At 47.3% G+C, this 23126-nt stretch overlaps 1 protein-coding gene across 7 annotated transcripts in view; it reads left to right on the top strand.

Annotated features, from left to right (window-relative positions):
* The window catches only part of DAB2IP (DAB2 interacting protein), a 161994-nt gene that overhangs the window by 12556 nt on the left and 126312 nt on the right, over positions 1 to 23126 (top strand). For 2 of the 7 annotated variants that reach the window (XM_068210933.1, XM_068210931.1), the window contains exon 1: positions 20005 to 20498. The exons of 3 other annotated variants lie outside the window; for them this stretch is intronic. In XM_068210933.1, coding sequence (XP_068067034.1) covers positions 20336 to 20498 — 163 coding nt within the window. In that variant the 5' untranslated portion in view covers positions 20005 to 20335. Of the gene's footprint in view, positions 1 to 20004; positions 20499 to 23126 lie in introns of those variants that run through there. 2 more of the 7 variants (XM_068210930.1, XM_068210928.1) reach the window with 2 other exon arrangements.

Raw genomic sequence — 23126 nt, 5'->3', positions numbered from 1 at the left:
CATCTCTCCTCGTGTTCTATAGAAACTGAAGAGAAAACAAATACGTAGTTAATTTTAGCACATCACTCCTCTTAATGGATTTTGTGTCCCAAGTAGCAGCACAGTTTAATGTGTCTGCAAATAACCTTATGGAAATGAGGAAGAATCCACACACAAGGACATTCCTTAATGGTTTCAAGCCCTTAGGGCTGCGTTGCAGGCATCAGGAGTGGGCTGCAAAGGGTGTGAGTCCTACAAAAGGACCGTTCGGTTTGAGTTAGAACTTCTGTAAGTTGTAACCTCTGTTTGGGGATTTTAATTCCATGGAATCTGAACTTGAGACATCATCAAAGTCAGGTGAAGAGTCACCTGTGTCTGTACCTGGTGGTGAGCTGTGAGCAGTAATGGGAGAGCAGAGCAGGGAAAGGGGAAAAGTCTGACCTGAGTAAAGAGAAACCTGGGCAAAAAGTGTGGAGAAGGTGTCCTCTGTGAGCCAGGCAGGCAGCATGGATGCAGGCCTGGGATACTTCCTTTGATCCTGGAAAAGGCAGAGGCAGCTGGAGAAGAGCAGTGGCCCAGCTAACAGGGCAGCCCGTGCCCACAGCCCAGTCTGGCTTTAGGGAGCCATTTATCCTCCTCACTTCCCAGCATCCAGCCCTAAGGAAGGGCTGCCAGATGTCGCACCTAATACGGGATTTCCTGTGCTTCACCTCAAATCCAGGGATTTGTTTAAAAACACGTGCCTTTTTTGTGCCTGAGCTGAAAGATGGGAATCACTTCACAGGCGGTGACCTCCCTGGCTGTGCTTTCCCGACTTCCTTGGCTGCTCAGGAGCCAGAGAAGGTCCCGTGTTGTTGGACAGGTGGAGATGCAGCTCTGCAGGCAGACACACCTGGCAGCTCTCGGTGACCAGGGAACACTCCTGGTCCTGGCAGGACCCTCCCTCGGGAGTGTCAGTGCCTCTGCTCTTCCATCCCAGGGATGTGGCTCCAGGAGGAGCCACGCACTTTACAAAGGTCATTCTACTGCTGATGACCTTCAAGGAGTGCCAGATGCTCAGCAGGTGCAGTCTCACCTGAATAATGCACAGGAGTTTGCCATTAATTGAAATATACATTAGTGGTAGGCTGAAGTTAAATATTTTTTTAATTGCCCCCCCCCCCCCAAGAACATGAAGAGAAAGCTGTATCTCACTGTGTTGTTTGACTTTTTATGTTATCAAAACCACAAAGGAAAGGGTTTATTATTAAGATAATGATAAAATAAAACAGAGGGACTGAGTCAGAGACAGGATTGTCTTGAGAACAAAATTACCATTTCATTTAGGCTTCACTGGAGTGGTCAGGATTGGTGTTTAAGATGACATCTGTGTCCACCAAAACCTCCCAGTATTATATTTAATCATCATGGAGCCATCGAAGGGGCCCCACAATAAAAATGATATATTTTAAATTTCCTGATCATAGTGCTTTAACTTTTATATTGCTGACACCCAAGATTCAAATAGAAATGCACACTGAAACTGTGTAATTTTATATATTCCTGATTTTTTTATAGGAATCCATTTAAAATTACACAAGAAACTTCTCTTCATCTCCTGAGTGTTTCACTGATTAGCATAATTTATAGCCAGTTTTGTGAATAAGGTGATTGTACCCAGGTGATTGCAAAAAGGTCTGTGGATCTCAGCTTTATAAATATTATTCTGAATCTAACTTTGTTAAAGTAATTGATGTAACATGAATCAGTGCTGTGCAGAGCTCTTCAAGTGCAGAGACCACACACTGTGTAATCTCTGGAGCCAGTCCTCATCGTGCCTTTGCTTTTCTTAGCAACAAAATTAACTCCATCATTATAAAATTTAGCCAATACTTTACCTCTGCAGTCAGAATCTTCTCACATGAGATTCAGCCCACACTCTAAATCCTGCCTTCCTTATGTGTCGCTCTTCGCCTCAGAGAACTTGAAAAGTGACTTTGCAGTCGCTCAGCAGAAGCAGAGATGTTCTTACATCAGGAGGTGTTGCAGGGGAACCCTGGGAGGCCCATGAAGCACCTTCCACACCGTCTCTGACAATCAGAAAACCTCCAAGGCCTCTCCTTTGGAGGGTCCATCCCCAGCTAGGCGCTCCAGGAAGGGAGGAAGAGTTTTGTCTCTGCAGATAAAGCCAGGACTCAAGGTCAGCCAGGTGAGAGGAGGTGCCCCAGGCTGAGCAGAGACTTTGCCACAGACAGTGAGGCCCCAGGCTGTGCTCAGCCTTGTGCTGGGCTGCAGAATGAACCCTGCAGAGCCCGTGCTGGGCTGCAGAATGAACCCTGCAGAGCCCATGCTGGGCTGCAGAATGAACCCTGCAGAGCCCGTGCTGGGCTGCAGAATGAACCCTGCAGAGCCTGTGCTGGGCTGCAGAATGAACCCTGCAGAGCCCGTGCTGGGCTGCAGAATGAACCCTGCAGAGCCCGTGCTGGGCTGCAGAATGAACCCTGCAGAGCCCGTGCTGGGCTGCAGAATGAACCCTGCAGAGCCCGTGCTGGGCTGCAGAATGAACCCTGCAGAGCCCGTGCTGGGCTGCAGAATGAACCCTGCAGAGCCCGTGCTGGGCTGCAGAATGAACCCTGCAGAGCCCGTGCTGGGCTCCTCGTGCAGCTGTTTGGCCGCTCAGGCTCCTTGTGCCGGTTGGATTCTTTCTCCCACGTTCTCTTCCTCCATGAGCACAGAGCTGCCAGAAGGGCTGGACGGGTGCCCAAGAGTTTTTAAATGCTCTGGTTAGGAATTGGTGGGAACCTTGTGTTTGTGTTTCTCTGAAGAAGTTTTATGGCTTTTTCCTGGTCCTGCTCGTGACAAGGTCGCTTTGAGGGAGGAGGATGCAGGTCACCCACTGCCAGAGCCCCGTGTCAGCATGTGGGGAGTGACACAAATGGGACAGGAGCTAAAATCTCCTGGAAACTTTGGGTGATGTTCCATCTTTAAGCAAATTCCTGGAGAACTGCTGAGATGAAAACAGGCACAGCTCTAAACCTGCATGTTCTATAATGATGAGATTGTGGGAGAAACTGGAATCCTTCTTACAGGAGAGTAGGGAAATAAAGATTCCTGGCTGTTAATAATAACAAGCCAGGGATTCTTCTTGTTCAAGCTGGAGCAGAATTGCCTGGAAGTCCCTGGAGAATTCCAGTCCAGCACAAGACATTTGAAAGATTTGGATCCCGGTCTAAAGTATTTCCACTGCTTGAGTGAATTTCCATACTGAGCTATTTTTTATCATAATCCAGTCAGAGAAATGAAATTTGTGGTGCAGTCAGCCATCAGTTGAAGTATTTTGAGAGGAGTATGGTGACTGGAGAGTCTGCTGTGTGTGCAGGTCCTGAGCATCCACTTGGGAATGGAAGAGACCTGGAACAAAACCTCATGTGGTGCAGTTGGCTTTGAAGAAATAACTAGGAATGGGTTGATGTTCATTTATAGGAGAAAAAAGAAAGGGAAAAAGAATGCAAAAGCCAGCATGGTTCAGTGTCTGGGCACATTTTCAAGGCCTCTTTTATTTTGAGTAATTAATTCTGTGTTTTATTAGTAATGAAAGCAGGGGCTATTTTGTGCAAGGCTGGAGCAGCTCAGGGTGACTCGGCAGGAAGTTAAACTGATGTAGCATTACTTTTGCAATTTATCACCTGCCTGTCATGCTTACTCAGGGTAAAATGCAAGTTTATCATTGTTCAGAGCAATTATATTCTAAATTCACTTAATAATTACCTCTCAAACCAGATAACTTTAAAGAACTGATTATTTTATAAGTAACTGGGAAAATCTCTAGCGTGACATCTCTTCTTTGAGGCAGTCTAAATGCAAGCTGGCTTTTTGGTGATCTGTTTCAAATTAAGTGATTTCATTGAATAAATGTATGTATTGGGGTTTGAGTGTGGTGTATCCTAATGCTTGCAGCCTTCCTACGCATTTGGAATGATTCCCATAATTCCAAATTAGGGAGGTTTTTTTTTTTTTGGTGGATGAAAAATCCATTCTACTTTGTCTTTGGTTAAGGGAACTTGAAATACTGGATAGTACAAATGTACAGCTTCAAAACTGGTCTCAATTATTGGTAAGCCTGGTAGGCATGGCAGCTGAACACAGACCAACCACAAGCCCTCCAAAGCTTTTCTTTTCTGAACCTTTTTTCTGCTTCTCCAGGTGTGGAAGGGCCTGGGAGCTGCGGGGTCCCTGCAGCAGCCCTGGTGCAGACCCAGCTCTAATTGATTATCCCAACCCAGCTTTGAGGGTCCTGCAGTCCCTGGCCAGGCCCTGCTGAGTTACTGCACAGCTTTAGGCAGCAGACTTTTACTGACTGCAGCAAATAAATTTGCTGTGCTTTATGGAGCACGGAGAAGCTTGTTTTCTAAATTTTAATTGTCTCAATAAATCGTGTTAAGATTGTGTTCTATTAGACTGCAGGAAATGAATGCGAGCGGTTCGAATCTGGACGTTACTGGGAAGGTGTGTTGCTCACAGGGCTGTTGGAAAAAGAGTTTTCAAATCTGACTGAGCAATAAGGAGGGTGATAAGGATTGTAGAGATCTGGAGCCTCCCAGGAATCCCCATTCAGTCTTGGGTTTACCTACAGGGGTTCTCTTGTGCCACTGAGGACTAAGTGATGATGATTTTCAGCTTGTGCTTCACAGAGGAGAGGAAACATTTGCAATGGTGCTCAGGTAGCTCAGACACAGGGAATGTGAGAGGGGCACTCGTGGCAGACTGTCGTTCTGGACAATGCTGAAGGATGAGCCACTGCTCTGGAGACAGGATGACAAGCTTGGGGCTCTTCAGCTTGGACCAAAGGCTCCAGGGAGATCTTAGAGCTTCTTCCAGTGCCTTAAGGGGCTCCAAGAGAGCTGGAGAAAAATGTTTTGATGCTGTGACATGAGAGTTTGGTGTTAATGAGTGCAGCAGTGAAGATTAGCAGATTTTATTCCCAGCCTCCTCTTGTCCCTGCTCTCAGGGGAGGAATATTGCTTCTTTTCACTGAGGGATGGTTGTGCCCCTTGGGATCAGAAAGGAGCTGCTCTCGTCCTGGCACCAGGACAGCATCCAGATCTTGATTTGCAGGATTAGAATGTTTTCAGAGAGATAGGCCAGGTTGAAAGCTCCCCATTGCTGTATCTCCCAACGTTCTGCTGGAGAGCTGGGATGATTGATGAGCCTTTCTCGTTGCAATTACAGATGAGCAACAGCAACCCACAAATCATGGCACGCTGGGTAGGAGTTCCTGAGCCGCTCTCTGTAGTCTGGCCAGCAAATCATTAAATCAAGCGAGGATGAGCAAGGGGCTGCTGGATGTTCTCGCCTCAGCACAGCAGCTGAGAGAGCTGAGTAAGCTGCTGTCTGCCTGAATCAATCCCCACTCTGGGAATTGAAACAGTGCAGACACGAAGCCTGTCCGTGGCCACATAAAAGCTGCATTATGGCTGCGATTTAGGGGACTACGCCTAAAGCAGCTCTTTGAATCCCTAATCCTGGGAGCTCCGAGGGAAGAAAGCAGGGAGGCTGTGCTCAGATGTCTAAAACTTTCCTCCTGACCCTGACTTGAAGTAGGGGACCTGGCCTGCAGTGAAGCCAATCCATGGGGAGTTCATGTACAGTGTAAGTTGTAATGGGATTTTACAGTACAGAGCCTAGCACATATATTTAATATCTGACAATTCAAATAGCTTGGCTGGCAAACACACTGAACATTGCCAGATTTCTATAAGATCCTTTGAATTCCTGACCTAGATATTCCTTGGAGGAGGGAATTCAAGAGCAGGAGAGAAACGTGAACCAAGTATGATAGACTGGGCTCCTCGCTTCTGACCCATTTCCCTTATTTCTTCTGAGTAGTAAGAATCTTAAAAATTGGAAATTTAGATTAATAAAATGATGTAAGATGATCAGCTCACTCTTAAAGTTGTTCCAAGTTCAGTCTTTATACAATTTACCTTATGCCTGGGGCACAGAATAATGAAAAATCAAAACAAACAGAGCACTAAGCCTCAATCCTACATGTAAATCTGTGCACATGTGCTGCAAACAAGATAGCACCCATGGACAGGTTTGTTTGTGTTGCCTTGTGAGCCAAATGCTGTGGTTTTGCTTCTTTTATTTATTCAGTCTTGAAAGAATTTACTGTGAAATCCCACCAGGCAGAGATAAAGACTGGAAACCTGGTAATCTACAATTGTACAGGAGGGTCAGTTTATGGCCTGAATGTGCTGGAGAATTTAGATGTGGAGAGACTCTTTCATAGTGAACTGACATGAAAACCTGTATTATTTCAGGGCTTTGCAGCATGTAAATTGTGTTTACGATGAAGCTAAAGCTTAGAAAAACCAAATTAGTAGATCTAGTCCAGATTTGCTATTCTGACGAATTTTTTCCTTCTCAAATGAATTCAGGTTGTCAGATTCAGTCCCAGCATGACAAGGGCAAGACAAATCAATTAGCTTAAGCTCTGTGAGTTGTGAGGGTTGTGTCTCTGTGTGCTTGGTGTGAGGGTGTGCAGGGCACTGCTGTGGGGGATTGGCCATGGCAGGGGACAGAGGGGTCCTTCAGCTTCACCCCAACACCTCTCTCCCAGCCAGGTGAGAACACTGGCAGTGAAAAGTTTGCGTTCTCCTACAGTGTGGAACTGAAGACCACATTTCTAGTGCACTTCCAATATTAAACTACTCTCCTGAGTCTGCTCAAGAGTCACAAGTAATGCTTTAAAAGAAATTAAAATGTTTAGTTGTAGATAAAAAATGGCCTGGTCTGGTCTCATAAAAATGAGCAATTTTAAAAAAATGCTGGGTTCCACAGTACCTGGAACTCTTACATGTCATAATCTTGTTAAGATGATTACAGTAAATGGCTTTTCTGTGAGGGAATCCCCTGACATTCTTCCTTGGGAGATTAAATCTCTGCTGCTGTTCTAGACAGATTCTGTGGCTGAGTGAAAGTCTCTCCTGCCTCCTTTAAAAATACCAACAACCAAAGAGAAGACAACACTTAATTCCCTTTTTACAAAAAGGAAAAGAGAGTCATGTCTTGGGAGGAAGGGAAATCAAATAAAAAATTTAGTGCTAGAGAAGAAAGGCAAGAAATGCAGTTGCCATGGAAACCAGAGCATAAGTAGAAACTTTGCAGCAAAGAGCAGAAACTAAAAATGAAAAAAGCAGAGTGGTGAGGCTTGGCAGATAGCCAGGAGCTTCCTCCACCTCCTCTCCCGTGCTCCTGGTGGGATGTTCTTCATCATGCTTCCACGGGCTGGAGGTGCTCTGGGCATTTGGAGAGCAAAGCTGGGCCCGTGGGTCAGAGCACTTCACAGGGGACAGCGAGTGACAGCATTGCTTGGGATGAGGCCGCTGTACCAAAATCCTCTGTGTGCTTCAGCTTGGGGCCTCTTCCATGGGAGAGGGGAAAATTCACTGGGAATGGCCATCACGTCACAGTGGGCTTGAGAGGGAGGGGAAGCTGCTTCATCTGATGGTCACAAATCACCAAGCAAGTCCTTGATTCTTCTTGTGTCCAAACCAAGGTCTGGGAGTGCACTGCAATAACTCCTGTTCTTCAATGCTTCTCTGATCCCTTTTCATAGGGAAAAGATTCCCTAAAGTCTGCTCCGAGTGCTGCTGTGCCTCAGACTGGCTGGACACCTCAGCTCTCTGATCCTCAGTTCCCACCTGGGAGTCACATTCCTTGCTGGGCACAGGCTGTGTTCCACAGTGGTTGTTGGCTGCATCCCAGGTGTTTCTGAAAGCAGAACCTATTCCAGACGTGCAGTTTTGTCCAGGGCTCTGGGATCAGTTGATGCTGGCACGTTTAGCTCAGTTGTATGCAGTAAAGTAATGCAGTCATTGGATTAGCAATTATTAAATCCACATATGCTTTTTAGTATGACATGGAAAAAAGCAGGTTGGGAAAGCTGGGAAGGTTCCCAGGCAGGGCTGTAAAATCTTTGTGATGGCCAGGAAGTGATTTGGGTGAAAGTTTGGGAATGTCCCCAGGCCTGTGTGCTGTTGCAGATGGAAGCAATGAAACCTGGGCTGTTTAGATTGCCTTCAGTCATATTCTTGGAATTAAGGTGTAAGAGTTTTGCTAATTTGCCCTCAGACTTGTCAGCATCTTATGTATTTGACTCCCTTTTCGTGCACAAAATAGAAAATGCAATACAAGTCCAAAAAACCCACTTGACCTCTTCGTATGTGAAATCTGGGTGAACTTACCTGGGATACAGCACCACGAGTTTGGAACTGTTCCTCGGTGTGTCACTAGAAATAAAACCTACCCATGTTTAACTCTGCTGCATTGCCAGACTTTACTCCTCAGCTGACTTGTCATGGTCTCACCTGGACTATTCCTCATTTGATTATTAGTTCAAAACACAAGGATTTGTGGTCTGTTAGGGTTTTTTAGGTTGGAAATAATGAAGCTTAGAGTAACAAACTTCACTAAATGGGATGTTATTCTATTTAATGTTCTTTAGCGTTTGGGCAGGGAAAAAAGCAGGGAACATGTTTCCTAAGTTCCGTAGAAAGGGATTTTTAAGAGGAAGCCCGCTCTTGGGAGGGAGCGCTAACCCCGTCCCGGGGATGTGGCAGCGATCCCGGGCGGAGCCGGCGCCCTCCGGCCTGCGGGCGGCAGCAGAGCCGTGCGGAGCGGAGCCGCTGCACCCGCGGTCCCCGCCTGCCCCGGGACAGGGACAGCCCTGCCAGGGACAGCCCTGCCAGGGACAGCCCTGCCAGGGACAGCCCTGCCCGGGTACAGCCCTACCCGGGTACAGCCCTGCCCGCGATACAGCCCTGCCCGGGATACAGCCCTGCCAGGGACAGCCCTGCCAGGGACAGCCCGGCCAGAGACAGCCCTGCCCGGGTACAGCCCTGCCCGGGATACAGCCCTGCCAGAGACAGCCCTGCCGGGATACAGCCCTGCCAGAGACAGCCCTGCCCGGGTACAGCCCTGCCCGCGATACAGCCCTGCTAGGGACAGCCCTGCCGGGTACAGCCCTGCCAGGGACAGCCCTGCCAGGGACAGCCCTGCCCGGGAACAGCCCTGCCCGGGATACAGCTCTGCCCGGGATACAGCCCTGCCCGGGTACAGCCCTGCCAGGGACAGCCCTGCCCGGGATACAGCCCTGCCCGGGATACAGCCCTGCCAGGGACAGCCCTGCCCGGGATACAGCCCTGCCGGGATACAGCCCTGCCAGGGACAGCCCTGCCCGGGTACAGTCCTGCCCGGGTACAGCCCTGCCAGGGATACAGCCCTGCCCGGGTACAGTCCTGCCAGGGACAGCCCTGCCAGGGACAGCCCTGCCAGGGATACAGCCCTGCCCGGGTACAGTCCTGCCAGGGACAGCCCTGCCAGAGACAGCCCTGCCAGGGACAGCCCTGCCCGGGATACAGCCCTGCCAGGGACAGCCCTGCCCGGGTACAGCCCTGCCAGGGACAGCCCTGCCAGAGACAGCCCTGCCCGGGTACAGCCCTGCCGGGATACAGCCCTGCAGGGATACAGCCCAGGCCGGTGCTGAAATGAGGGAGCATCGGAACCAGCGCTGGCCACAGCAGAGTTCACACCTTGGGCACTTCCCGGGCACTTCCTTGAGAAGGAATTCCCTGTGAGCAGCTGGATTTGCAGCAGGGCTGTGTCCAGAACAGAGCAGTTTTCCTTAGGCTTCAACGTGCTGACACAGCACTGGCGTTTCTGGTGTTTTCAGCTGGAAAAGCTCCCTCCCTTCTCCCGGGTTCCTCGGCGTGTTTAATAAATGTTTTTCTGAGACCACTGACATTGTCTCGGTTTTATATGGTTTAAATTGAAACGGTCTCATTTCTGTTGCAATAGCCAATGCAGTGATGGACACTGAGGGGTTGTTTGTGACCTAGGAATGCTCAGAAAGGTCAAACCAAATTGCAGAGAGGTGTACAGTGCATGTGTGCAAAGCACAGCCTGGCCACAGCTGGGAAAAGCTCCACAATACCCTGTATTATGTGGGTTTATACCCAGCTCAGTGTGTTATGGAAGGAAGTTTATGAGTGACATGACCCAAACAAAAAGAGCACTCCAGTTGCTGCCAAGATGACATTCCAGGCTGCTCCTGACTGAAACAAGGCGCCTTCCATGTAGGATTGCCACTTACTGTGTGAAGGTAACCATGGGCTACTTCCTGAAATTGCAAAGAATGAGCATTTTGGGAAATTCCAATTCCTGGTGTCTGTTTTCAGCATTGTTGCTAAGTGTTTTACCACCTCAGGTGTGTCCCTGCTTGCCAGGCTGTGTCGTTTGGAGGAGATCTGGAGGAAGTTTGCAGCCCTGCCTTGATGAGTTCTGTTAGGAGCAAAAGTGCCTTTTTATAGAGAGCTAAACGAGGCCCTCCAAAACCCCCTCAGTAACAGGAATCTGCAGCCTCTTGCTTGCCCTGACACAGTAAGTGTGGGGTTCCTGGTCTCTGTGGGACTCTGAAGTCAGAATCCCACATTTTCCAAGGCTGATTCCTGTAAAGACAAATACCACGCCTGTAAACATTCCCTGCCCTGCTCAGGACCACAGGGAAGTTCCCTTTAGCCCTGGCCAGCACAAATCCCCTATACTGGTGAGCTCAGCCTGGGCTCCAGGCCTGCCAGGGCACTTCGTTTTGGATCCGCCCTGCCCAAACCCTGGTGATGGAGGGATAATCTGTTCCAAAGGTTGTCAAACCTCAGGGTTTCAGAAACAGCAAGAAGTATTTGTCAGCTAATGTTCAGACCTGAGAAGTCCTGCTGTCAGAATATTGATCTCAAATTCCTCCAGCATCTCTTCTGTTGGGAGTTGGACCTGAATTTCAGAGTGCAAAATGTGCTTTTCTCAGATTGTTCCCTGATCTCCCCGCTACACCTTCCATTAGCAGTTCTGTGTACATGAGTCTCCCTTGTCATCCTGTCAACCCTCATGGTCTTTAAATAGTCTGTAGGCTCTGGGTGGTGATCATCACATTGTTCCCCCTCCCTCTGCAAGCTGCTCATGGAAAAGAGGACAAGAATTACTCGCTCATACACTGCTTGTTCATAGTCCAATTTTAAAGTCATCTCCTGCTCGTCTCATTTGCCAAGTCCATCAAACCAATATCCTGCCCAGCCCTCAGTGAGCAGCTTGGATCCCGAGTTACCCTTGGAATTCCAGGGGGATCCTACCTAGTGTCTGCCAGCAGCAAACCCAGACACAGCAGCATCACTGCTGAAATGGGCTGCACATAGGGAGATCCGTGTTCCTACTAAATTGTTTGGTTGCTTTTTTTTCTCCTCGAGGGGAATTCCATTCATCCCCTTTCAGAAGAGCCTGTTAAACTCAGCCAGTCCCGAACTCACAACAAATGTCCTTTAATAGTTTCGGATTTCAGCACAGAGGCCTCTGACTGTGTGTTCCTTTAATACGTTCACGACTCCCCTGGGAGAACTAAGCCAGGAATAACCAACACTTTTTTAAGCCAGGCCTCCTGCTTTAAGGTTGTGTTTCTTTTCCTGCCATATATTCCCTTGCTCATCTCCACAGCTCCCATTTCCTCGTGCTTTGCATTGCCCATTCTCAACTCGGGTGTTCTCAGGTGTCTGAGAGGGGAGTGCTGCATCCTCTGCTTTCAGTTTTGCTGGCTGAAGGAGCATAAAGGACTCTTAACATTCTCTGCAGTCGCCTCTCAGCTTGGCATACTGATCATTTCAATAATAAAGTGTTTCCTTTCATTCTCCAACAGTCAGGCCCCTGCCAGAGCCATAATTGTTCACAGATGACTCATTTTGGCTGCATGATCAAAACCAGGGAAAAGTGCTGTTTGCACAGGCTTTGAAACGTACAAGATGGGAAGAGATGTTCACGCTTGATATTTGTACCATATGTGCTTTCTAAATTTTATTATAGAACCTTTACATTTCAAAAGAGATTCTAGTCTTGTCCTGGGGATGATTTAGAAAGGAAAAGATAAGTAGAGTTTTGAGTTAGGCCAAGATTAGCAAAGACTGACTGTGTAGTTTGAGCTGTGAGGCTGCATCCTGCCGGGGCTGGTGGGAGCTGTGCAGTGCGGGCGGGGGTGGTGCTGCCCTGAGATAAATAGATCTAGAAATAGTTCTAGATCCGTGTATGGATACCTGTGCATTGTTTAGGGGCTGCACACTCGCTGGTATTCTATATCAAAGTCCCACTGAACTCCTCATTCCTTATAGCATTTGTTTTGAAATCCTGCATTCGGACTTCCAGCAGGTGTTTGCATTTTCTTCCCTGATGAAAACCCAAGGAATGTCTGCACAGTGCACATGATGCCCCATCCTCAGTGCTGGGCGTGCTCTGCTCTGCCTGGTGTTGTTCTCTTTTCACAGAGTTCACCTCAGATGTCCCCGTTGGGAGGGTCAGCAACCAAGTTGTGTTTTAGGGTGGAGAAGAAGGACGTGGAAGGTTGATTCCTGCAATGCCATTCATCACCAAGCATGAGCTGTACCAATAAGAAGCTGCTCTTTGTGTCTCCTCCCAGAATCGCTTTGAGGCCACCCTACTGTCTTAGATAAAACACCAAACAGACAAACGTTGCCTTCTTTGCATCAGTGTGGCAATTTGACCAATGAATTGTACAGGCCCTGCAAGCCAGCTCGTCTAAGGCTGCTGCTGTGTGGATGTGATGTTAGACTTGTTCGTCCAGGAAAAATGAGTATATTAGAAGAATAAAGGATATAAATTCTGGTAGCTTTTTCTCTCTAAAAGTGTAACAGAGGTATTAGTGGAATGGGATCATATAGATTCCATACACTTTTGAGTGGAAGATCTGTACAAAAAAGTAGGAAGAGAAGCAGAAAAAAAAAACAGTTTGAGCTGATGCTGTAATACAGGAGCATTATCGGGCACTGTGTCTCGCTAGATATTTTCTGTTATTTTTATTTGGAGTGTCCTTTATCAGATCATCACCCAGGTCCCTGCTCAGGGCTGGTGAGGACCCAGCAGGGTGAGAGTTCCCAGCACTGGATCCTGGCTCACGAGAGCTCAGGCTCTGGAGGTGTTGGTGCCCTGAGCTTCCACGCTTCAAAACTTCCACACTTCAAAACATCCCAGCCCTTGCTTTGCTCTTGGAGTGTTGTTCATATTTCTGTTGTTTCAAGGAGGCTCTCCACATTTTGCAATCAGCTGCACTTGGACAATAACATCTCTCAAGGCAGCCCTGTGTTGTTGTGCCAGAAGGAAAAACGTAAATTTAAATAAGCCGCCCTCACAATGGTATTTAAAAACTGATTGCAGGATTTCCAGTCACTTTTGTAAAGCCCTCTTTAAAAACAATAGCCACATTTTCATTTTTCAACTTGTTAACAGGGAATTCTTTTAAAACAGAGGGTGTTTTCTGTGCTACTCTGTCATGTCAGCCTGATAAGGAAGATGGCTAAAGATCGTTCTTGCCAAAATATTCCTTGGATGAGTCATCTGATGCCAAAAAGCAAGTGAAACGAGCAACTATATTTGCAGTGGAGTTTGCAAATTATGTGGCAAGGAAAGGAAGAAAATAATCTGTCACATGAAAAATGAAGTTTAGATTGTGTGTATATAAATCAGTGATTTGTTATATGAGCATGAGATCATTATCAGGCATTTAAACATGAATTGGAAGTGCCTAATCTATTAATTAATCAGGAAATAAGTTTTACGTAGCATGTGTAATCAAGTTAATCTTTCATTTCACTTGCCAGCAGAGATGCTGCTGTCAGTGGATGTTGTCATGAGATTAAACACCCCAAGAGCTGATTCTTGCTGAGGGGAAGCCTCAGGTGTCCAGATGGCATCGGGAGGGGAGGGGAGCGGCTGCTTCCCTGGAGCCAACGGCATTCCTGCCGCTGGGAGAAGTTCTCTGTGTGCACAGGAGTTCCTGGGCTCTGCAGCACCTGGAAAACCTTCTCTTCTCCCCACCTTGGGTTGGAACAGACTCGGCTTCCACGCAGGCAAGGAGAGTGATGCCCTGCAGGAGCTTTCTGAAAGGTTCATGGTTTCTTCCCTGACCCTTTAGCACACCACATTGGAAAGCCACTGTAACAGAACTCACGATAAATAGCTGAGCCTTCTGCTAATAATAACCCATAAATCTGGCACAGAAAGGCAGTGATGCCAGACTGTTATCAACTCCTTCTCTGCAGCAACACAACAGCAAGTTTACTGCTGAAATACAATGTAAAAATATTTTTAGGGGTTAATTTCTTTTGTTATATGAATATTTTGATCAAGATCAATCCAGATTTTGTAGTTTATTGCAGTAATTTGTTATTATATCTAATAATTAGATTCTTAACCTAGAGGTGATGTGAGTTTTGTTTATTTAACTGTGCAGATGGGAAGGTAAAGATCATCATCTGGGTTTGCTTCCCACTGAAGGTTGGACCCAGTGAGATTTTGAGGTGCCTTTCGAACCCCTCCAGGATCACAGCAGAGAACTGCCCCAGTTTTGTCTTGGAGAAGGAAATGGGGGATTCTGGGAAACCCAGAGTTGAAGTTACTCTGTTAATCACTCAGTGAATCACTTCTAACATTTTATTTTAGTAATGAGGGATATTTGGGAAGAATAGTCCTGCTTAAACAAATATTTCCTGCCAGCAGCTCGGCGTGGAAGACACACAGTGCTGGGAAGTGTTGTGCAGCTCCCAGTTACGTCTGAGGGGCTTTGTTTGATTTAGGGATTTGTACAAGAATTTTCTTCTTAGTTTAGAAATTTTGCTGTACGGTGGAGACTTCACACTCCTGGGTTTTTCCTCCTGTTGAAAGGAGCAGGCTGCTCTGAGGCACAGGATGTTTGATTCTGGTAGAAGTTTCTTCTTGCATTGCATTGGACTCCATGTGTGTAATTGCTTTGTTAGGTCTGTGGAAATTTAGCACAAGTCTTTAGATGGATTTTTGACTTTGTAAATTTTATTAGCATCATTAGCAGTCAGGTCATAACCCAGTGTACCTGAGTGGGGTGTTCTGTGTCAGCAGAGCCAGTGAAGTGATTTTGTGTTGGTCTCCCCAGCTGCTGAAAGCTGATGTGAGAAGCTGATGTTCTTTAGCTCCATTGTTGTGCTGGGAAGTGGACAGGAAATGTGCCGTGCTCTGAGTCAGGCTCGGTGTTTCTCCCCCGTTCCCGGAGCTCACGGTGGGCGCAGGAAACGTCTCCGGGGCTCTCAGACACGCCGGCTCTGCGTGCCCAGACCCTTCCCTCTGCTCCCCCGTGGAACACACAGAGCAGCTTTGGCCTCCTCCTCTTGGCCTCTTTGGAACCAGCCTGTTGTGAATTCCCACCGCCAAGGAGCTGCAGAAATTTAAATGTGATCCAAAACTCAGCTTGTTGGGAATTGGAGGTGTTGTTCCCCTTAGTTCCTTTTTGGATAGTGATATCTGAGAAATTCTTTTATTCACATTTTAAAAATACATTATGACTCTTTCTTAAAATCAGGACATTATTTATTGGAAGTAAATAACTGACTTCCCCACTTAATACTGGTCACATTCCTTGGATTTTTTTTTTACCTGAGTGAAAAAGAGGAAGTTTATGTTTTTAAGTTCATTAAACTGAACAAGTATTTGCAGAAGCAAATATGCAGAAGTGTCTGTGCTCTGGTGGACAAAAGATACTGTAGGAAAAAAAGATAATTATGTTTAATACTTCTTCATCCTGAGAGAGTTGTCTCAGGAGTGGGGAGCTCCATTTACTCTTTGGGCAAGGATAAGGGGTGCAGGGTTCTGCCTCACTCTGCCCCAGCCTTCCCACGTGATGCTGAGTAAATCTCTCAGGGCTTCACTTCTCCTGTCATGGAATGGGCTTGGGAGCTTCATTATTGCAGTGTGTGCAATACTCTGCACTTCCTTAGATCGGGAGTGCCGTGCACGAGGAGTCACCTCTTAATTGGGGGTGATGCAGATCCCAAAACAATGGGGCATTGATCCTCCTTAGCATCTCTGGCCCTGCCATAGTGTATAATGACCATAATGACAGTACACAACAGGCACAGTCTGCATGGAGGGAACAGTCATGCTGAAAGAATTCATGTCCTGGTTTAACTTCCAGGAGACCACCTGAACACTTTTTTAATATTTCATTATTCACATGTACATTCTTCCTCTTGCTTTTTCATATGGCACTGCTTTTTCTGCTCCTTAATATCATTAAATATCTATAATATGTGTAATGACTGCTTTTCATTTACATTTCGATTTCGTCCCCATACACACAGCAAGAGTAATCCATAGTGTTGTGGTAGCTATGACACCATTCTATAAATGGAGAGCAGTGAATTCTCTTCCTAAATTTAAAGTAAATGCTCGTTCTCATTTTGATTCCCAGTCTATGAACCATTTTGTTGCAAGGCTCTCAAGAAGCTGCTGCATTCTACCTCAGGTAGTAAGTAAATTACTTTGCCTATGTGCACTCTTAAAACAATCATCGTGTGCCATTAAAATACTAAACAGAACTAGTTCACTTTAATTGTGTGTATGAAACTTTCCTTTGTAAGTCTTCAAACAAAAAAGTCACTGAAGATTTTGGTGTGGGTACAGCTGAATTGAAAGTTAAGTTACCCTCACACAAAGGAAATTACCTTCCTCCCTGCTCTGCTTGTGAGCTGATGTATCCCTGGGAACCTCGAGGCAAAAAGCCTGGAAATCTTCCAGGCTCAGGGTGCGCCGGGCCGGAGTCTGCAAGGCAGGCGGGCACACACTGAGAGTGTCCGGGAGCACCGGCAGATGACAGAAACACTGTTTCTCTTGGGTTAGAAAAGAGATCTTTTGTACAGATTTTCCTTTCCTCCTTTTCCCTCGGACTTCAGGAGGAATATGACAGTTCTTCAGGGACAGAGGGATTGCATATGACAGGGAAATTGGGGTTGTAGTCTGATTTTTATTCAGTTTCTTCATGGTCTGTCTGCAGTTCATTGGTCTCATGCAAATTAGAAATTAGAAATTAAGCTGATACTCACCACTCCTCTCTGTCGGCCGAGCCAAAACTGCTTCTTGTTTGGTTAGTTAAAGGTTTTTTTTTTTTTTTTTTTTTTTTTTTAAGTTTAAATTTTGAAAACTTCAGTTCACTTCTTTATGAAAGAAGTCTGGGAAACTGAAATGAAATCCCTGAAGCTGCTGTCTCAGAGGCAGCCTGGACTCAGAGCCATGAATTCTGTGTGTGAACAAGTCAGGGCATCCTCAGACCTGTCCAGATCAGGGTTTTGGGCTGACTGGACCCCACTGATAGGGCACAGAAACTTTTGCCTTCAAAATAAGGAATTCAAGTTCCTTGCCATAAATTCTGAGGGCTCTGGGTTTAGGAAGGTTTAAGGGCAGGGTGACAGCAGTGGGTGACACGCAGGTCAGCCCTGGGTGCTGAGTTCTCTGCTAAAGCCCAGCAGTGCCTCAGACTGGGTATTTTACCACAGTTTTGGCTTGTATTTAATTATATTTAATTCCACGGGTCAGGTTTGTGTTCAGTGCTGGGGAGGAGGAGTTAACACCCCAAAAATCACTGCTACATTTATCTTCAATTGCTCTTCTTCCTGAAAGGTCCGGCAGAGCTGCATGACTGAGCTCATCCAGCTGCCTTTTGGAGGGAGCAGCCAGACTGGGATGTGTTATTTTAGAGACAGAGATTTAATGCTGTCAGCTTTCCTCCCGAGCAGTTCATAATCCCACGTTTGTGAGTGGCAGATTCTGCTGTACACAGAGCATTTGTGCCAGGGTGTGGCTTTCAAAAAGAGAAAAAAAGTCGTAAAGAAAGAAGAAAACAGAGCAGTGTTGGATTAATTGGAACGGTCCAGCCCAGTCATATCCCCCCTAGATGTGTTGTTCATTTTCTTGCCTGCTGCTCTGTAGCATCTGAAGTTAAATCCTTCAAAAGCATTGTTAAGTGAGAGACAGAGCCAAGCTGGCGAAACTGGAACACAACTCCCAACCATTTATTTATGCTTTTATATAGGGCTTCTTTCTCTTGTCATATAGTTTATAGTCCCTCATTAACTTCTCCTGCTTCATGGTCACCTGTATGAGTGTTTCTGAAGGGACCTGGCTGATTAAAAACAAAAATCCCCAAGCGTTCCCACCTCACATTCCCTCAGAGCTTGAGGAGATCCCCAGCAGCCGCCTCTGAGCGTGAGTCACCTGGCTCCAGATAAACAAAATCAAACCTTCCCCTTTCAGATCATCTAAATTCGGGTGAGCTTTTAAAATGTTTTTCTTTAAACTTTAATTTCCATCAGGGCCTTTTTTTTTTCTATTGGGAATGACAGAAGTAAATTGGATAGGCAGTTCTAAAGACATTTCTAGTGATAAAAGCATAATTGTAAAAGACTCTCTTCAGAGCTTTCATTCCAGTTATTATGACACAAAATTGCAGACATCTGAATATTTGGGTTCTCGTCTACAGCAAATCTCTAACCAAGCCTCAGTATTTTCTGCCTTTCCCATCACTGTGTTCTGGATGTTCTCAGCTCCATTTGGGAATTGTATCAGCTGCACAGGATGAGTCTCTGCTCATCTGGAAAACAGTTAGAGTTGTCCCTGTATTTTTATTTTTTTATGTACCCAAATATGAAAAGGAAGATGATTGTGGCTAAGAAGAGGAGGGCAGATGTGCAGCAGGTGAAGGCTTTTCCTTGGTGCCGGGGTGTGCTGCGGGGTGCGTGCCGGTGGGAGCGCAGAGCCGTGTCCGGGGCAGCACCCCCGTCCCGGGCCGGGAGCCCCCGCTGTCCAGCTGGGATCTGCCTCCTTGACCTGAACTTGTCGCTGCCCTCCCGAGTGCTCATTCCTGCACTGCCTGAAAGCTGGCGCCGAATTCCTCCCGTGTGGCCTCAAAACCAGGCATGGACTTCAGGGAAGAGCGAGCCTTGGGTTTCCTCCTGGAAGGGCCTTTCTCGGCTGACACCCAGCGTGGGTTTACTTCTCGATGGAATAGGAAAGCACGGCTCGTGTAGAATTGGGATGTTTTCCATGGCTGCGGAAATGTGTGAAATCCTAAAATCGGGGAGGGTGGTTGGTGCTGGGGAAGGGACTCCTGTCCCGGTGCAGTTGCTGAATTGGAACAGTTTCTGCCTCTTGTTACTGGAGGTACAACACAGGATAATCCAGGGAAGCTTTCCAGCTCCTGCTGAAGCTCCTGCTGACGGGGGAACGGGGCTCATCCACAGCCAAGCCCCTGTCTGGTCATAAGACACCACAAAGATAAATTTGCACAGAAGTCTGGCAAAAATGACAGACTGAGGACACAACACAGAGAGTTATTGTGCTGATGTTGATTTGCAGCTCATCCCACTCGGATGAGGTTTCTCTGTTACCTGCCAGCCTGGGAGAAGCAGCAGTCATGCATTCAGTTCTTGGCCACCACTCTGGGTCTCTGAAATGTTTTCTGTCACTTCCTTCAGAGTCATTTTGTGCCATCAAGGGAAGGAGCTTAGGTGCAGGATTCTGGAAAATTCATTTCTGACCTTTTGAAACAGTAAATGTGGAATGAATTTTTTTTATCTGTTGAATATATATATATACTGGTTTATTTTCTTCCATGGCTTAAAGTGTTAATTCTGCCCACTGAAATGTAATTTTATGGAGCAATATGAGCCGGAGGCATAATCTTCGCTGCCATCAGGACCCAAATGGTAAATAGGCCCTTTCTCTAATTTGTGGGATGTGCTATAACTCAGTTTGAATGTTGAAAGGAAATGGGCCTCATGGGGAGTCTGGAGCTCTGTTCATTCAACTTCTAATTAAAGTTTTCCCCTCTCAAATTTCACTTTATTTTCCGGGGCTTTTGCTCCATGATGATTATTAACATGTGTCCCATGGCCAGGAAATCATTATCCCCTTCCCCAGCGCAGCCTTTCCCGATCCCTCCTGCGGCAGAGCCGCCGCCTCCTCCCGGCGATGAGCTGCGGCCCGGGGCCGCTGCTCGGGGCAGGGCAGAGCGGCCGGAGCAGCTGGCAATCCTTCCAGGACGCTTTGATCAGATGCTGCTGTCTGGCGGACAGGATCCAGTCCGGGATTTCTTCCAGCCTATGCTTCACGTTTCAGGAGCCCAGGCCAACTCTGGCTTCCTATTCCTTCTCCAGCAGCCTTATCTTTTTGGGGGCAGGAGTTGTTAGCACAGTTTATCTTGCTCGCTGCCAGTCCTCCCTCGGCTGAGACATGCACTCCGGTGCCCCCTGCTTTTTTTTCCTCTCTCTCTCTCTTTTATGTTTTCTTCTTGTTGTTTTTCTTTTTAAATGTGTCAAGTGAAGAGTTCCTCTTCCCCCCTCTCCCTTTCCCCTCCAAAGAACCACCCTCCAGTTCATTAAAACGCTGGGACTGTTTTGCTCCTGTACCAGAGGGGAGAGCGAACCCGTGCCTGCATGTGTGTGTGTGTAAAATAGATCCAAAAATGTCCATGAACAGCAGGAAAAGTTCTGGGAGACCGTCCTACTACTACCGACTGCTCCGGAGGTCCCGACTGCAGAGACAGCGAAGCAGATCCCGCAGCCGGAACAGGCTTAGCAGGGGTAATTGCGAGCTCTTTCCTTGCCGTGCTCAGCCCGCTGCCGTAGGTAGGTGAGGATGAGGAGGGGCGCTGGCCCCGCGCCCCGGGAGCGGCTCGGGCTCTGCACAAGGTCAGTGTGCGAGGGACTGGGGCCCGGCGCGGCTGCTCTAACCCGCGTGCGGTGCCGCTAGCCCCGGCTGTCCAGCTAACCTCTCTGCATCTTGTGTCCTTGAGGGAACTGCTTCTCCGAGATGTTTGGAGGCCTGATCGATGCTTGCAGAGCTTTGGAAAGCTGTGCTTAGGAGATCTCTGCAGAGATGTATGGCTGAACTTCTTGTTCTTCATGAGCCGAGTGTCACCAGGGGGTTGAGATGACAAAGCTGAGAACAGTTTAGGGGTAGGATTTTCCAAAGAGCCTAAAGATTGGGTTCCTGAGGCATTGCAGAAACCTGTGGGACTTGAAGCCCCAAATCACTTTGCACTTTTAAAAATCCTGCTCTAAAAGGGCTTATTTGTCCTCATCAGCAGGAGGGAGGTCCACTGAGGGATGTTTCTGTAGGGCACAGGCAGCCCATTCCTTCTACTGGAGGCAGCAACTGACCCAGTTGCATTTTTAAAACAAGCTATTCTGCCTTTCTCTTTCTTCTACTGTGAAATAACTGTTTATTGGTCCTTTTCCTTGTCGCTAAAGCAGCCAAAAAGTGGGAGTATGTGAGTGTTTCCCTATTGAATTTTTTCAGAAAGGAGGGGAGAGGATTGTGTTTGCCCTGCAGTCTGGCAGTCCTGGTGTATTTATCATGCTGTGAGCCTAATCAAAGCCATTAACTGAAAAGGTTTCCCTTTTTCTCGTTATTGTGTGAATAAAAAGCACAACTGCAACTTTACGTCAGGTGTCCATGCAAATCCAGGCTTGGACTTGTCTCACTGCAGTTAATTCTGATTTACGAAGCAGATTTTAAACTTGACTTTAGTGCTGCAAGATTTAGCTCAGTGCAATGTCCTCTTTCCTCTTTTTCTGGCACTCAGGATGATTTTAAGGATTTTGAATCACTGCTGAGAAAACAATAGGAAGCTAACTCAATCCCTGTGCTTCAGCTTTTCCTCCAAACAGACAGTGGTTTTCTTTGTATGATTTTTTTGTTGTTTTGCCTGTCAGGGAGGAGTGTTTGTAAACTCCCAAACATGTCCCAGTTCCCTTTCCCTCTCTATTTGTGTGCTGTGCAAAACCAAAATATTTTACTGTCATTTCAGTTACTGTGACAAACTAAATGTGTTCAGTTTCCTTTAGGTAACCCAAAGTGAACTGAATGGCATAATTTGTCAGGAACACGAGGAATATACAGGCAGATTTGATGGGAATGGGAATCAGCCCTAAAGTTTGTAAGAAATTGGATTTGAACCAGCTGAAATCTTGTTGCTGTTGATCTCTCCCGGAGTATTTTGTGTTGTCTGTGGGATCCCTGCCTCTCAGCACTGGCTGAGCTCCTCTTATCTGGAAATCTGAAAGGGATCTGCAAAGCTGTATGAGAATGTTCTCGCTATTTTTGATCTGTATTGTTTGCAGTGGTGGTGTCACACAGCAGGTCAGAGGGGGCTCGGTCCAGGCTGGGCAGGGTGATGGAAGTACTGGAATAATGCAGCAGGAATACTTTCCTTAACAGTTTTTGTTCCCACTGGAAGATTGATGAACTGTAGGGGTCTGGGGGCTGTGGAAAATGCAGAAATCAGAAGGAGATTCTGGATTTTGGGGGGTGATGTAATGTTGAATTCAAGCCCTGCAAGTGTGGAGGAAGGAGGGAGCTGAGGGTCCCTCCCCAAAGGCTGATCCACGGTGGATTTGCTGTCTCTGGGATTCTCAGAGGTCAGGAATCCTTAGTGGGAGGTTGCCATTAATTCAGGCGGATTGGAGTTACTTCACAGGAATTGGCAATGTCTGCTTTGCCACGTGTGTGTTTCCCAGACATCCTCTTGGCAGTTTTTGCACTCTGCAGTCTCTGGACCCTTTGCCAAGATCCCCACAGGGCTCAGGTGAGCCTGTGGCTCTGCTGGAGGAGCTGTGATACCTGCAGGTTGATCTTTTCCAAGGGATGTCACTTCAGCAGATGCTTTTGCACAGGGAACCTGCTGGAGGTCAGGCAATCCTTACACATTTACCAGGGAGGAGGAGATCTCTGCTGGCACAGGATCCCTGTCCCCGTGTGGGACCATTCCCCGGGCTGCATCCGTCCAAATGATGAATGCCTGGGCTGGAGCAGCCAGGAGTCTGGGGTGCTGCCTTTGCTGTGAGTCAGAACCCTCTTCCAGCCCCCTCTGTTTATATCCCCCAGGCTCTGAACACACAGGAGTTGTGTTTGAAAACATGTATTTATCTACTGCCACAGCCCACTCTCCCCCCAGTGGCAATGCCACCCACCCACACCTGCCCTTCTGACACTGCTGCTGCTGCCAGGGATGGAAGGACAGAGCCCATCCTGCCCCAGGAACAGCAGGAAAAGTCAGGCTGGGGTTACAGCTTGCACAGCTCTGGGAGGGCTGAGACCCAGTTTGGGAAATGGATTTTGCTTCCTGAGGTACAGAGAGAGCCACTCCCTCAGGAAAGAGCTGTTGTGGTGCTTCCAGCTGGGCAAAGTGAGCAGAGTTTGCATTTTCTGTGCAAGGATCTGAGGGAGGGAGGGAGAGGAGAGGAGAGCTTTGC

This window comes from Anomalospiza imberbis, chromosome 21 (genome assembly GCF_031753505.1).
Source record: "Anomalospiza imberbis isolate Cuckoo-Finch-1a 21T00152 chromosome 21, ASM3175350v1, whole genome shotgun sequence".
Classification (NCBI taxonomy): domain Eukaryota; kingdom Metazoa; phylum Chordata; class Aves; order Passeriformes; family Viduidae; genus Anomalospiza; species Anomalospiza imberbis.
This window is presented reverse-complemented; position numbering and strand designations above follow the sequence as displayed.